The following is an 11,888-nucleotide window of genomic DNA, read 5'->3' on the forward strand; positions in this document are numbered from 1 at the left end:
CAGCCAGGCAAAGCAGCTCTTCTCTGAGCAGCTAGAAGGGCCGGCTGTTCGACCCGACATGCTCCACCTGACTTTGCCTCCCATGAGCTCACGTTGCCTCTCCAAGCTCAGGACCTTGGATCCAGAATGATTTTTATCCTTGGATCCTGCCGTGCGCAGCCAGAAACACAACGCCGCTGCACAAGAACGGAGGGGAGAGAACAAGCCTGCTGGGGGGTGAACGGAGAGGGAGAAGAACTCTCGAAGCTGCCCCATCATACAAAGCAAAGCCACTGCCCACGCCGACAGGGTTGGAAGGTGTGGTAGTAGGAAGGCTAACAACTAGGTACTAGAGGGGAAAAGCACACTCCTAGAGGCGCTCTGAGACATGCGGTCAAGTCTCCCAAACTCCACTGGCTCCCCGTTTGTTTCAGGATCCAGTGCACCACGCCTTTCTTGTTGTCAACGGAGCCTCCACAGGTTTGCCCCAGTCGCCTCCAAGACTACATCTCCCTTTGCTCGTCCAGCTTCCTTTCTTTCCCTTCGCATTGCCTCAAGAGCCTTCTCCTCTGCAGCCCTGTGTCATTGTCCTCAGGCAAGATTTGAAAAGGGAGAGGGAAAACAGCCAGCCAGGGAGGAAAGGTATCTTTGTGACCACGAGATGCTGGCTAAGCGTCATTATTAAATTAAACAGACTTCCTGCAAGTGCAGCTCTGCCAAAACACAGCCAGTCACCTGTTCTTTCCCCTTCATTCCTTGGGAGAGACAGTCAGATGTGCATACACCAACCTCAAAGGCTTCTGGTTAGCTTTTGCCATGCAATGTATGCCAGTACAGGGAGATCTCACGGAAACAGAGTTCTAATCCCAGCCCTGACACTGCTTTCCCGCCTTCCCCCGACACCTGGGGCAAGTGATTTAACATCTCTCGGGATAATGCCGGACCTGCCTTCCTCCCTCACACAGATGCGTTGAGGGGATTAATTAGTTAGCGTTTGTAACTGCTTTGAAGATCAGCTTTGCAAGTGTCATGCTATATGCCGGCATAAATGATTAACACGCAAGCCAGCAAGGGTCAGCCAATCTGGGCACAAGCACCTTATCCAGTCCGGGTCTTTCCCTCATAACTGCCTTGTTCTCAACCGATGCTCACCTGCAGGGAAAAAGGTTCTATTCCCGGAGCGTAAATCTTGACGGTGAAGCCGGTGTCCTGTATGACGATAACTTCCTGGTCGTTCGCATCATCCCCTGGGTCAACCTCCTCGTGGCTGTTCTGCCGGCTCTCCTCCTTGAGGTGCTCATAAGAGCCGTCACCATTCATTAAAGCCATGCCAGACGGGTGTTCTAGTCACAACGCGGGAGAGGGGAGAGAGAGAGAGATTTAGCAAGGGCCCAAACAACAAAGACAGTCGCTCCGGGTTGCTTAACATACCAGCCTACCATAAGCTGGTGACCTCCATTTCAACAATCTGTGGTTTAAAAAAAGCTAAAGTCATTAGATTTCCCCCCCATACAATTGGTGTTTAATAAACACAGGTGTGCCAGACCTTACCGCTTGCATACGTGACACCCTTTCCCTGGCCCAAGGGGTACACATCTCCCAAAGACAGAAGAATCAGCAGGGCAGAGGTGGGGTGGGGGGAGGAGGAGAGAAGAGAAACGGAGAGTGGCTCAACCTAGAAAAATTCAGTTCAATTTTAAGAACCTTCTTAATGAAAAGAGATGGGTGTGTGGTGCTTTGCAGCCTGAGGGCAGCTGTAACTGGTGCACCAACAAGTTACGTGGGTTCTTAAATACCTTCCCTTGTTCTCCTGTTCAGCTAAAAAGTTGCATTGCTAACCTGCATGTCATGTGGGACCCAAGCTACTTCACAGAAACACAAACCGCTCCCACGCCCCTGTGTGCATCACGCAACTCTTTACATTTTAAAAATACTTTGCAGATGTCTTGCAGTACACGGGGAGAGACTTTGCTTGAAGAACACGTCAGCTGACACATGCAAAATGAAATGACTTGTTGTTTTGCGGTTCCTCCATGCCCGCCCTAGTCCTACTGCCTGGACATAGCCAGATTTTCTTACTCAATGACAATCTGCACATACAGAAGCCATTGGCAGTGATCTGTTCAAAATCCATAACGCTGTGGAATCGTGTCCTAGAGAGTCATATGAAATCCCTACCTCAATTTAAATGACACTGGGCAGAACACTGGGGAATGTGCTGTAGGGAGATTACTACTGTACTGGTCATGAAGGAAGGGGCTGGCCTGGATGATCTAATAAAAGAGCTACACACAATTTTATTTAGTTAAAATATGCTGTTTCCTCAAAGCTGAAAACTTTCGCAAGCAGCACATCAGTCTCAGTGAAGTTTTCATCAGGATGGTTTAAGGAGAGACACTGTCACCTTGCAGCCTGGTGGTTAAGAACAATGACCGGGGATGTGGGAGACCCAGATACAAGTCCCCGCTCTGCCTGATTCAGAGTGATCTGGGATGAAACGCTTCTGTTCTGGTGCCCTCCTTACCAGGAGACAGCCCCTTTCCACATCGAAAAAGATACTTTCTTGAAGGGGGGGGGGGGGGGGGGAGTTCAAAAGGTTTTTTATTTGTTCCAATACAGAACTAAAACAAATGTCACAACCTCAAAAACTGCCGTGAAATGAAATGGTCATCCTCTTACTCAATAGGTTTTTTTACATTTCTACTGCTTTTAGGGAGTTGCTGTCTCATTCCCAGCTGCATTTCTGGGTATTCCGTAACATTTGCCTAAACTCCTTTAACGTGCCACTCCATTTTTGTAGCTGATTTGGGTGAAGACAAGCATTGTGACGCTCCAATACACATCAGTGAGCATCAGCCATGCTAGCCCCAACGCAACAGCTCCTCTGCAGCCCCAAGATGGTCAGGTAACCACTCAGGCTCTCACTTTTACCATCTGGAAAATGGGGAGACACATATTTACTTGCCTGCCTCTTGAAGGTGCCACACGAGTTAAATAATTAACGCCAGCAAAGCACTAAGCGTTCTCTCCCATGTGATTATTACTCTGGTATTATGGCTCTAGATTAAGATCACTCCTAATGTATTGGCCTCCGACCGGCAGATGACTGTCAAGGCCAAATTACAAACATGTGCAAGAAATGAGGCAGGAAACAATTTCCCCCTATCGAATGGGACGGGGTAAACAGCAGAGCTGTTTTAACAGCCTCTGGTGCCACCAGCAGTGGCTGCCCAGATGCTAATGTTTAGTGTCCCTCTACATGTCTCCCCCACACGCTGTGCTTTGTCAGAAACCCACGAGCAGAGCTGACTACAGGCTCCACTCGGATTCTGACACACCCAAGCCATGCTGGGAAAGAGGAACAGACACACTGCCCGAGTAACAGTACCCTGAGAAGCCGGGTCTTTGAAAGACAGAGCCCCGGGGAGAGGCACCCCTAGTTACACCTATAGAGCAGAACTCTCTTCAGATAACCTGGTGCACAGGGGGATGAGGCCACAGGATGCCCCTGAAATGGTACTCTGGGGTTACTAGTGTCGATGACAGCACTATCCCTCCCCTCCCCCATAACCTGACTTCTGGAGCCTAGGACAAGGCTGGCTCCTACGTGGGTGCCATCGGAGGGGGAAGGGCTCCCTTGTTGTACTCTAACGGACGTGTAGGTGGGGAGGCAGGGTTTAGCCCCAAGCTGGCTACAGTGGGCCCCATGTACAACAGGCTATTTTAGACTTAGGGGAACTTTCACTTGGTGTCACCAGACACACATAGGCCAGTCTTTATGCTCTTCCACCCAACAGCCACCCTGAAGCTCTTGCTTGCAGCCCTGGCAAACTACCTGGGCTCAGTACAGCAGGTCTCACTCCATCCCCTCACACCAGGATCCCACGGATGCTACAATCAACCCAACATTTGCTGCTCTGCACACGTGTATCTATCTCCGAGGAGTTGTGCGCGAGGAGGTATCCCACCCAGACAGACCCACAAGAGATACCCAGTTTGGACACAACAGCCACTCCGGCAACAGAGCCCATGGAGAGGAACACGGCCAATTGACATTCTCCAAGATTACTACCTTTTTCTATGGCTACAAAGGCAGGAAACACATCAGATGGAAAGACTTCTAAGTTCCCAGCGAGTAAGTGAAGTTTCCTAAAAAGCAAGTGGAAATTAACTGACTTGCTCAGAGGTGGGCAGTTCTAGAGACAGGCATGCCTCTCCTTTTCCTACTAGTGTTTTGTTTTTTTTGCTGAGGCATCATGGGCTAACAAATGCTGCAAGCCAGGACTACCCTGGCTCCAAGCATGAACGGAGCAACACCGACTGGTCATGGAAAAGTGCTAACAACTCCATCTACCCAAGCGAACCCTGCCACCAAACAGAGTCAAAGGAGAGGCTGCATATGAGCTTTCCTACATAAATTCGGGGCGATGCTTCCGTTTGTGACTTTCCTGGGCTATAAAAGTTACCAACTAATGGAATGAGCAGCATTTTGGTGGACTGCTTCCTAGCAGACCTCGCCACATCAAGAAGCTGCCATCATGCAATATAGCCTCCACTGGCCATCAGGAAAGGATATGAATTGGTAAAGCTATGAGGCGGGGAAGGGCAGCAAAGAGGAGGCAGTTTAATGCCTACTTGCACCACACGATCCAGCTCTAGCCAGCACGGTCTCAGGTTGAGGTGCAAGAAATTAATCCTGCACCAAAAGAGAGGGCCGGTCTAGCAGATTAACCCAGTAGTTTAGGTCACCTTTCGGAAAAGGAAGATGGTTTTACAAATCAAGGGAGGGTTTTCAGGACATTGCCCTTTCCATACAAGCTGTCTCTTTCATTGCAACCGCAATTTGGTGCGGTGCAGGGGAGTCTCCTCAGGGCAAGCATCGCATACTCTGCAGTGACTCACAAAGCCTAGCAGAGCTTTGCATGGAAGTTTCGCCTACCCACCAACTTTCACTGCTGCTCTGTAGAACCAGATGGAAAGGGAGACGACAAACAGAAACAAAGCCAGTTGTGCCAGCGTTTTCCACAGAGAAATGCCTGAGGTAATCAAACAGCACAAAGAGGGAAAGGAAAATAAATTTTACAAGCTCAACTTCAATAAAATGGAAGATTGATAGTAACAAAGGCAAATTTTTTTTTTCTAAAGCTAGGCTTTTTTCTTAGAGGCAATGCAGTTTTATTTTATAATTCTCAGTCCGAACCTAGAACCAGTGTGTTGTGCTATTCCATCAATGGATATACTCACATGAGTAAAGTTACTCATTTCTTCAAATCACAACATCTCTGGGCATCTCTCCTGTGTTTTTTACGTTTTAATTTACAAACCAATGTGTTTGTAGGACTGAGGCCCTACTCTACAAAAAAGTGCCACACAAAATATTTTAAAAATACAGTATGGTAATTTACTGAATCATGTCTGAGAATTAGTTGTGTTCTTTTCAGAAACCTTAGCCCAGCAGCCCCTCCTTTCTGCTCAACGACCCTGATCTTATCACTATAAACAGCAACATGGACATTCCTTCTATTTCTAAGTTAAACCTCTAACACTGCTTTGTGGTCACAACTGTTCGTTTGAACCTCCAGGTTCTTCTATTATTTAAAGTGACAATACGCACTTACAGTAAGAATCCTCGGGGTCTGAGCCTGCACTCACAGGCTCTTCTAAAGTGACTGAACCATGTTTTCTTTGGGCAGACACTTCAGCTGTAACTAAATATTCTGAGCCATTGGTTCATATCACAATCCTCACCTGTGTTCAGGTTCTGCTGACCACTATGTTGAAAAAACAAGCAAACCAAAATATTATGGTGAAAACCAACTCTTCAGAGGGAATAGAGAAACCTGTAGTACTTGATCAAATTACATGTCACACCTGGTGTAACAGTTTAAGTAGAAGAATTAGTTTCTATCTACTCACATGGACAGACCAAAAAACTATTGAGACAAGACACCGTACTGTGATTATCTCTATTTGTACTGAACCCACACATGAGGTAGGCACCTCACAAAAACAATTAGATCAAGGTCCCTGCCAAGGTGTAATTTTAATATCTGAATTTGAGTACTACTTCCTGTAAGCAAGAGAGGTAGTGGAACATCAGAAATTTAGATCCATAATGTTCAAACAAGCCAGGGAAGTACCAAATAGCTACGTCAGTGGTTTTCAATCTATGATCCAGACACCCCTGGGGATCCACAGACTATGTCTAGGATTGCCAAAAGGGTCTGCATCTCCATTGGAGATTTTTTTTAGAGATCCACAAATGAAAAAAGGTTAAAAACCACTGAGCTATGGTCATTGTCATTCTTTTACTTCAAGAGACAACAACGATGCCTTTTAACAGAAACACTTTGCTACAGATTTCATCCTCAGGCCTAAGACATAGCACTATAAATGCGGTCCCAAGCAAACCTGCTAAGAAGTTACATTCTAAACTTAAAAAATAAACGACACTGTCAAAATAAAGTGAGGTTTTTGGTTTTTAAAATCCCCTTTGCTGCTAGTGTTGCTAAATGCAGGTGACTATTAAAGATGAAGGAATTAAAAACCTACTTTGTCCTTACTCATCTTAAGCATGAACCTGTCACCACTGTGATTCCAGGTTCATTCTGAGGGTAGAAACATGTCTTCACAGTCTGAAATACGCTTCCAAACTCCAAACACTTGTCTTGCTTTTAAGCATGTCTGCAGAATGAAAATGCACATTTGGCATAAAGATGAAAACAAATAAGAACCCCAGCACGCTAAAAGCATTCCCACCATCTTACTAGCTGAACCCAAGACAGCATTCAGGACCAAAATTCCATGGTGTTACACTGCTGCAAGTACGAAACAGCAGTAACAGAGCAGCAAATGCAGCTACTGCACATACACAAGGGCAGAGAAGAGCAGAATCTTTGACCCCAGGACTTTTATACTCTGCGTCCAATAATCTGGGTGGAAACAGAAGCCTGATGGGATTATCACTTTGATCCCAGGTTTAAGTGACTAATATTTAGATTTAAGCCACGCTAGTGTCAGTTTTCAGAAAAAAGCAAAATGGGGGGGGGGGGGGGACGGGGGAACATAACAAACCTGTTCTCCAAAGCATTTCGACTCAGAACAAAAGCCAGCATGTCTACTAAACTCCTTAGCACCTTTCCGGTAGAATTCTGCCACAAGCTGATCACAACTGGCCTGAGTTTTAAATAAACATAATTTTTAAAGATTGGCATTGTAATAGTGCACACACGAGTGCTACGGCAACATATCACTCCGGTTTATTGCTACGGATAGTGCTCCTGTGGAGAGTACCAACCTGAGGACCAATAAACGCAAATCAGATCCCACATGGAGTTCCAAGTAGCTTGGCTCCTATGTGTTTTATGACATCATAGAATCATAGAATACCAGGGTTGGAAGGGAACTCAGGAGGTCATCTAGTCCAATCCCCTGCTCAAAGCAGGTCCAATCCCCAGACAGATTTTTGCCCCAGATCTCTAAATGGCCCCCTCAAGGATTGAACTTACAAGCCTGGGTTTAGCAGGCCAATGCTCAAACCACTGAGCTATCCCTCCCCCCCCCATCACACCAGAACCCTCCACTAAGCTATCTTGCTTGGCCTTCACTGACCTCACTCACCTATTTCACATAAAAGATATCTAAACCGCGCAGCTATCCAACAGTACCAGCAGTGACTTTAGCCATGTTGCCCTAACCTAGGGGCTTATCCTTTGCCCAGCTCCCACTTTAAGCATGGGAAAGATGGAGGAAGAGGTTCGTTCTGAGTATAAATGCTCTTTACATTATTGCACTGAAGGCTGCCCCAGTCTAGAGCAAGTGCAGAGCTGCTTAGAGGCTGTTTCATCCACAATGGCTCAGATAGCCCTGCCCATCTCGGACTTGGCTCCACCATGAGACAAGGAAGCCAAAAGACTTACAGAGCTGTACTTCTGATCCCTCCCTTCCCTGGGCCTGCCGTCAGTGCAATAATGTAAAGAGCCCCTTGTCCTCCAGCTCTGGCCTTTGAACAGCACAATCATATCCGGAGATGCATAAACTGGGGCTGGATTTGCCTACAAATAAAAGGAATAGCAGACTAAATACCTTAATTCTTCATGCAGAAGTTTGCACACACCCTGGTATAAGCACACGCCTTGTGACACCATGTATGCACAGGGGACAGCCACGTGATAGTTTGCAGAATCACATGGAAGACGGTATTCAGCAGGCACCTTTCACAAGGGCACCATCCTCCCTCCTCCCCCATACCACTTTAAACATTCTAGACTGTGAAAAATAAAAATAAAGGGGGGGAATGGCCACAGAAGCATGTATTCTCTTCCCCTCCTTAACCGCGGAACTTCGCCCGGAGAGCGACATTGGCCCAAGGTTAGGGTTCCATTCTCTTACCCTAACTAGGCTTTAGCCATCAGATCACGCTACCTCTCTGCAAAGGAAGATAAATTAGAAGTTAGCTGGTAACCTTCATGTTACATTTACGCACGCGCAACCAAATTTTCATAGGAGCTCATCCATACTGCACATAAGTACACATTGTGTCTCCATATATAAAATAAATGGGACCACCCGGTTCTATATGTAGATGTTACTGTTTCTTGTGCAGTTCCTGATCGGTGTATAAATGCATAAAGCGAACACTGCAATAGCTTACTCTTTTAAAGAGCTCTTTTAAAGAAGGAGCAGGATGCAAAAATAAGTCCTAGTTGGTTGCACAGTGCAAATGCACACTTAGGTGTTAAAAATCCGCCGCCCTAAAATACCCTGTACTTAAGTATAGTTTTGCACAAACCTGCAATTTTTGCATGTTACCATAGTGCTGCACTTTGGAAACAGACCCACTGCACACAGAACATCTCTTTAAAAAGATCACGACCTTGCAATTTCATACAGCAACTATTCCTTACCGAGCTCTAGTCACTTGTGAAGTCAGAGGTTTAGATTGCAGTGATTGAGTTCTGTGCACAAAGAAAGTTGGCTTTCAAAAAAATGGAACAAGCTTTTGTGCAAAGATCAACAAAAAATAACATTAAAAAAAAGTCTCCTTGAGACAGAGCAAACATGGGATATTTCAGCTGAAAAGGAAAAGTTTGGAGATAGTTAAGGGAGTGAATCCAGAGTCTGTATGGAAATGTGATTCTTCCCAGGATATCCCTCCCCCCCATAAAGACATTATATATAAACACACACACACACACACACACGTAAGAATAAAAACTCACTCCCCAAGCACCTAAAAAACAAAGCTTCCTTTTTCTCCTCCTTTTCTTCTGCTTTGATGGCAGTATGCTCACTTCGCGATCAGGATCAAGGTTTAACTCGCCATCTAGGCCAATTGCAGGATTGGTCAGTAAGTAACAAGTGCTTTTATCCTGGATCATATGTGTATTCTCATCCGTAATGACAGACAAGACCATGTCTTGGATAGTCTGGCTTTTCTCTGCCTTTACAGAGTGGTTAGAGTCAGGCGTTTCAGCCGTTTCACAGCTCCCCAAGTTAGAAGCATTAGTTGTGTGTTTTAACTGGACGCCTGGATCTGCTAACGATGGTTCCAAATTGGAGGCTTTTCCCCTCTTAGAGAGGTCTCCGTTTTGCTGCCAATCAACAATAGGCATTCTATGGGCTGCAGCTCTTGTGTCTGCTGGTACCACAGGCTCTTCCTGGTTGAACGATTCAGAGTCTAGGCCATTGGCCTCAAGTGTCCTGCAATTCTGGCAGGCCTCAAGTGACTGAGAATGATTTAACTGTGTAGCTGATCCTTTCTCAAGGTCACCAGGAAGGACAGCCAGAGCAGAAGTTGCCTCTGCCTGCTTTATTAAGCCAGCAACAGCAATGCTGAGTTTCGAGCAGCTGTTTTCGCAGGCCTTCATCGTTTCTTCACTGCCCTTCTCCCTGGGTAAGCCTTGAACGTGTTCTGGCCATTTTTGCAGACTTTCACTCGATGCATTGCTGAGTATAATGTCCGGATACAGTGGCACACACTTGCAAGCTTCCGAGACATCTAACTTCATTTGAACAGGGAGGGAGACATCAGGAAACGCAGTGCAACTAGCGGGAGATTTGGGTAAGAGAGGGGCCCTCTCAGCCGAATTAAAGCTGTGTGTCTGGAAGATGAGATCAGTGACGTGTCTGCAGCAATTTGCAAAGATACTGTTTCCCATGATTACAGGTTACACAGACAAAAGACCAAATGGGAGAAGTACGTTTTGTTTGCAATCTCTTGTTTGTACACATATATTAAAGTACACAACAAAGACAGGTCTCACATGGTCTACAGTTTGGACTTGTTAATGCCGTCACGTAGCTAGCTGATCAGATTTTCTAAGAAAATTCTTATTTGAACCCCATGAGACAAAAAGAACAAGACTAATAATTTAGACTGCTAGCATGCAAAGAGACATACGTCAGGGAACAAAGGAAGTATTCTCTTAAACACTCATGTTTCTTCCCTTCTAATATCTTATGCAGATTTAAACCTTGGATTCACCATAGTGGGAGTTCTCCCAAAGTTCCTTCCAGTGACCTTCATCGTCCAAACATCTTTGCCTCGGTCTTCAAAATATCAAGTTGCAGAATGCCAGGATAGCCACAAAGTAAAATATAAGTTCCCCAAAGCTGAAGACTTCCTCCTCTCCCCGCTGCCCCAGAGACGGGAGAAAAAAATCAAAGTTCTTCCAAGTCTCTAAGAGAGAGTTGATCCGAGCCGGACTGTTAGAACCCAGCAGTGAGTTATAAATAGAGTGGTGATAGCAGGCTCTGTACCGATGCAGTATGGGACCATGTTACAGCATTTCAGCTCTGCCAATTTATAAACAAATAAGATGCATTGAATTACAAAACAAGGCTAGTTACTATGGCATGCCTAGGCTTATGCAGAGCCATCCATATTAAACAGACTGGCATAGAAAGAGACCGTGGGGAGTGAACTAGGTAGATAGAGTTGCCAAATGAGTTTTCTGGCCCCACAAAATGCCTCTATTTCAAACTAACTTAAGGAATCCCCAGTAACTTTGCAGGAGTTGTAGGTTATATAGATTTTCACCTTGTAACAAGGGCACTAAAAACCCTCATAGGCTACAATACAAATCAAAGCTGCCAGACATGAGTATTCAAAGGACCAAACTAAACCACAAAACCCAACCACCCTCCTTGCTCTCTTCCTATCCCATATATCAGTTCAAGATAAGCACCACTAATGTGTGGGCACACATATGACCCAGTAAAGTGTCTAGTAGGCTCTTAATTATATTTGCTTCTGTAGTGTTACCGGACAGTTATTTTCCTTTGGAGACATATCCTCTAATGAAAGCTAAATTGGGAAAAAACTTTTCAAGGAAGACCATTACAAAGTCACATTCCAAGAAAGATACTCAGCCTGAAGAACCAGAAGATTTGACTCTGCAATGGCAAGTTTTATGCTCCTAGTCAAAGCATTTCCTTCAGTTTTGCTATAGCTTAAGTAATTTTAAATGTTTGTACCTAGTTTAATTGTAATTTACTCTTGTGAACTCTAAGATAGTCCATCTATACATAGGCCAACTCCAAATTTATGGAGGTAAAAAATAAGTCCAGTCTCTGCTGTGAACGTCTCAAGTGTAGGGTGAAGACAGACACCATGTCACAGACACATTTGTTAACAGTCAATCCCACACCCATATACATAACAGAAGAATCATTTCTCTTAAGAAATTTTAGGAAGTTAGAGCCAATCATCATAGCAGAATTTTGTACGCCAGCTAATGTCCTGCCAAGAAGAAATGGAATGAACAGGTTAAAAAACAAAACAAAACACATAGGCTGAAAGTTCTTTATACAAAATTAAATCCCCGATTAGCTTCTATTGTTCTTGCATTTTGCTTTTTTTTTTTTTTTTTTTTTTTTTTTAAAAGAGCAGAACAAATCTCTCCCCT

At 45.1% G+C, this 11,888-nt stretch overlaps 1 protein-coding gene and 1 long non-coding RNA gene across 7 annotated transcripts in view; one reads left to right on the forward strand and one right to left on the reverse strand.

Annotated features, from left to right (window-relative positions):
* CLUH (clustered mitochondria homolog) overlaps positions 1 to 11,888 on the reverse strand; it is a 52,794-nt gene that overhangs the window by 32,354 nt on the left and 8,552 nt on the right. For 2 of the 6 annotated variants that reach the window (XR_004643388.1, XM_034752359.1), the window contains exons 1-2: positions 9,212 to 10,455; positions 1,132 to 1,322 (exon numbers count right to left, since the gene is read on the reverse strand). Coding sequence is in view for 5 of the 6 variants with exons in the window: in XM_034752359.1 (XP_034608250.1) it covers positions 1,132 to 1,322; positions 9,212 to 10,139 (1,119 nt within the window). In the remaining variant the exon portion in view is untranslated. The other 4 variants (XM_034752360.1, XM_034752361.1, XM_034752362.1 and 1 more) reach the window with 3 other exon arrangements.
* On the forward strand, positions 9,700 to 11,856 carry LOC117867387. Its single transcript, XR_004643389.1, has 2 exons — positions 9,700 to 9,874; positions 10,447 to 11,856. It is a non-coding gene; the product is annotated as an uncharacterized LOC117867387 (long non-coding RNA).

Source organism: Trachemys scripta, chromosome 18 (assembly GCF_013100865.1).
Source record: "Trachemys scripta elegans isolate TJP31775 chromosome 18, CAS_Tse_1.0, whole genome shotgun sequence".
Classification (NCBI taxonomy): Eukaryota; Metazoa; Chordata; order Testudines; family Emydidae; genus Trachemys; species Trachemys scripta.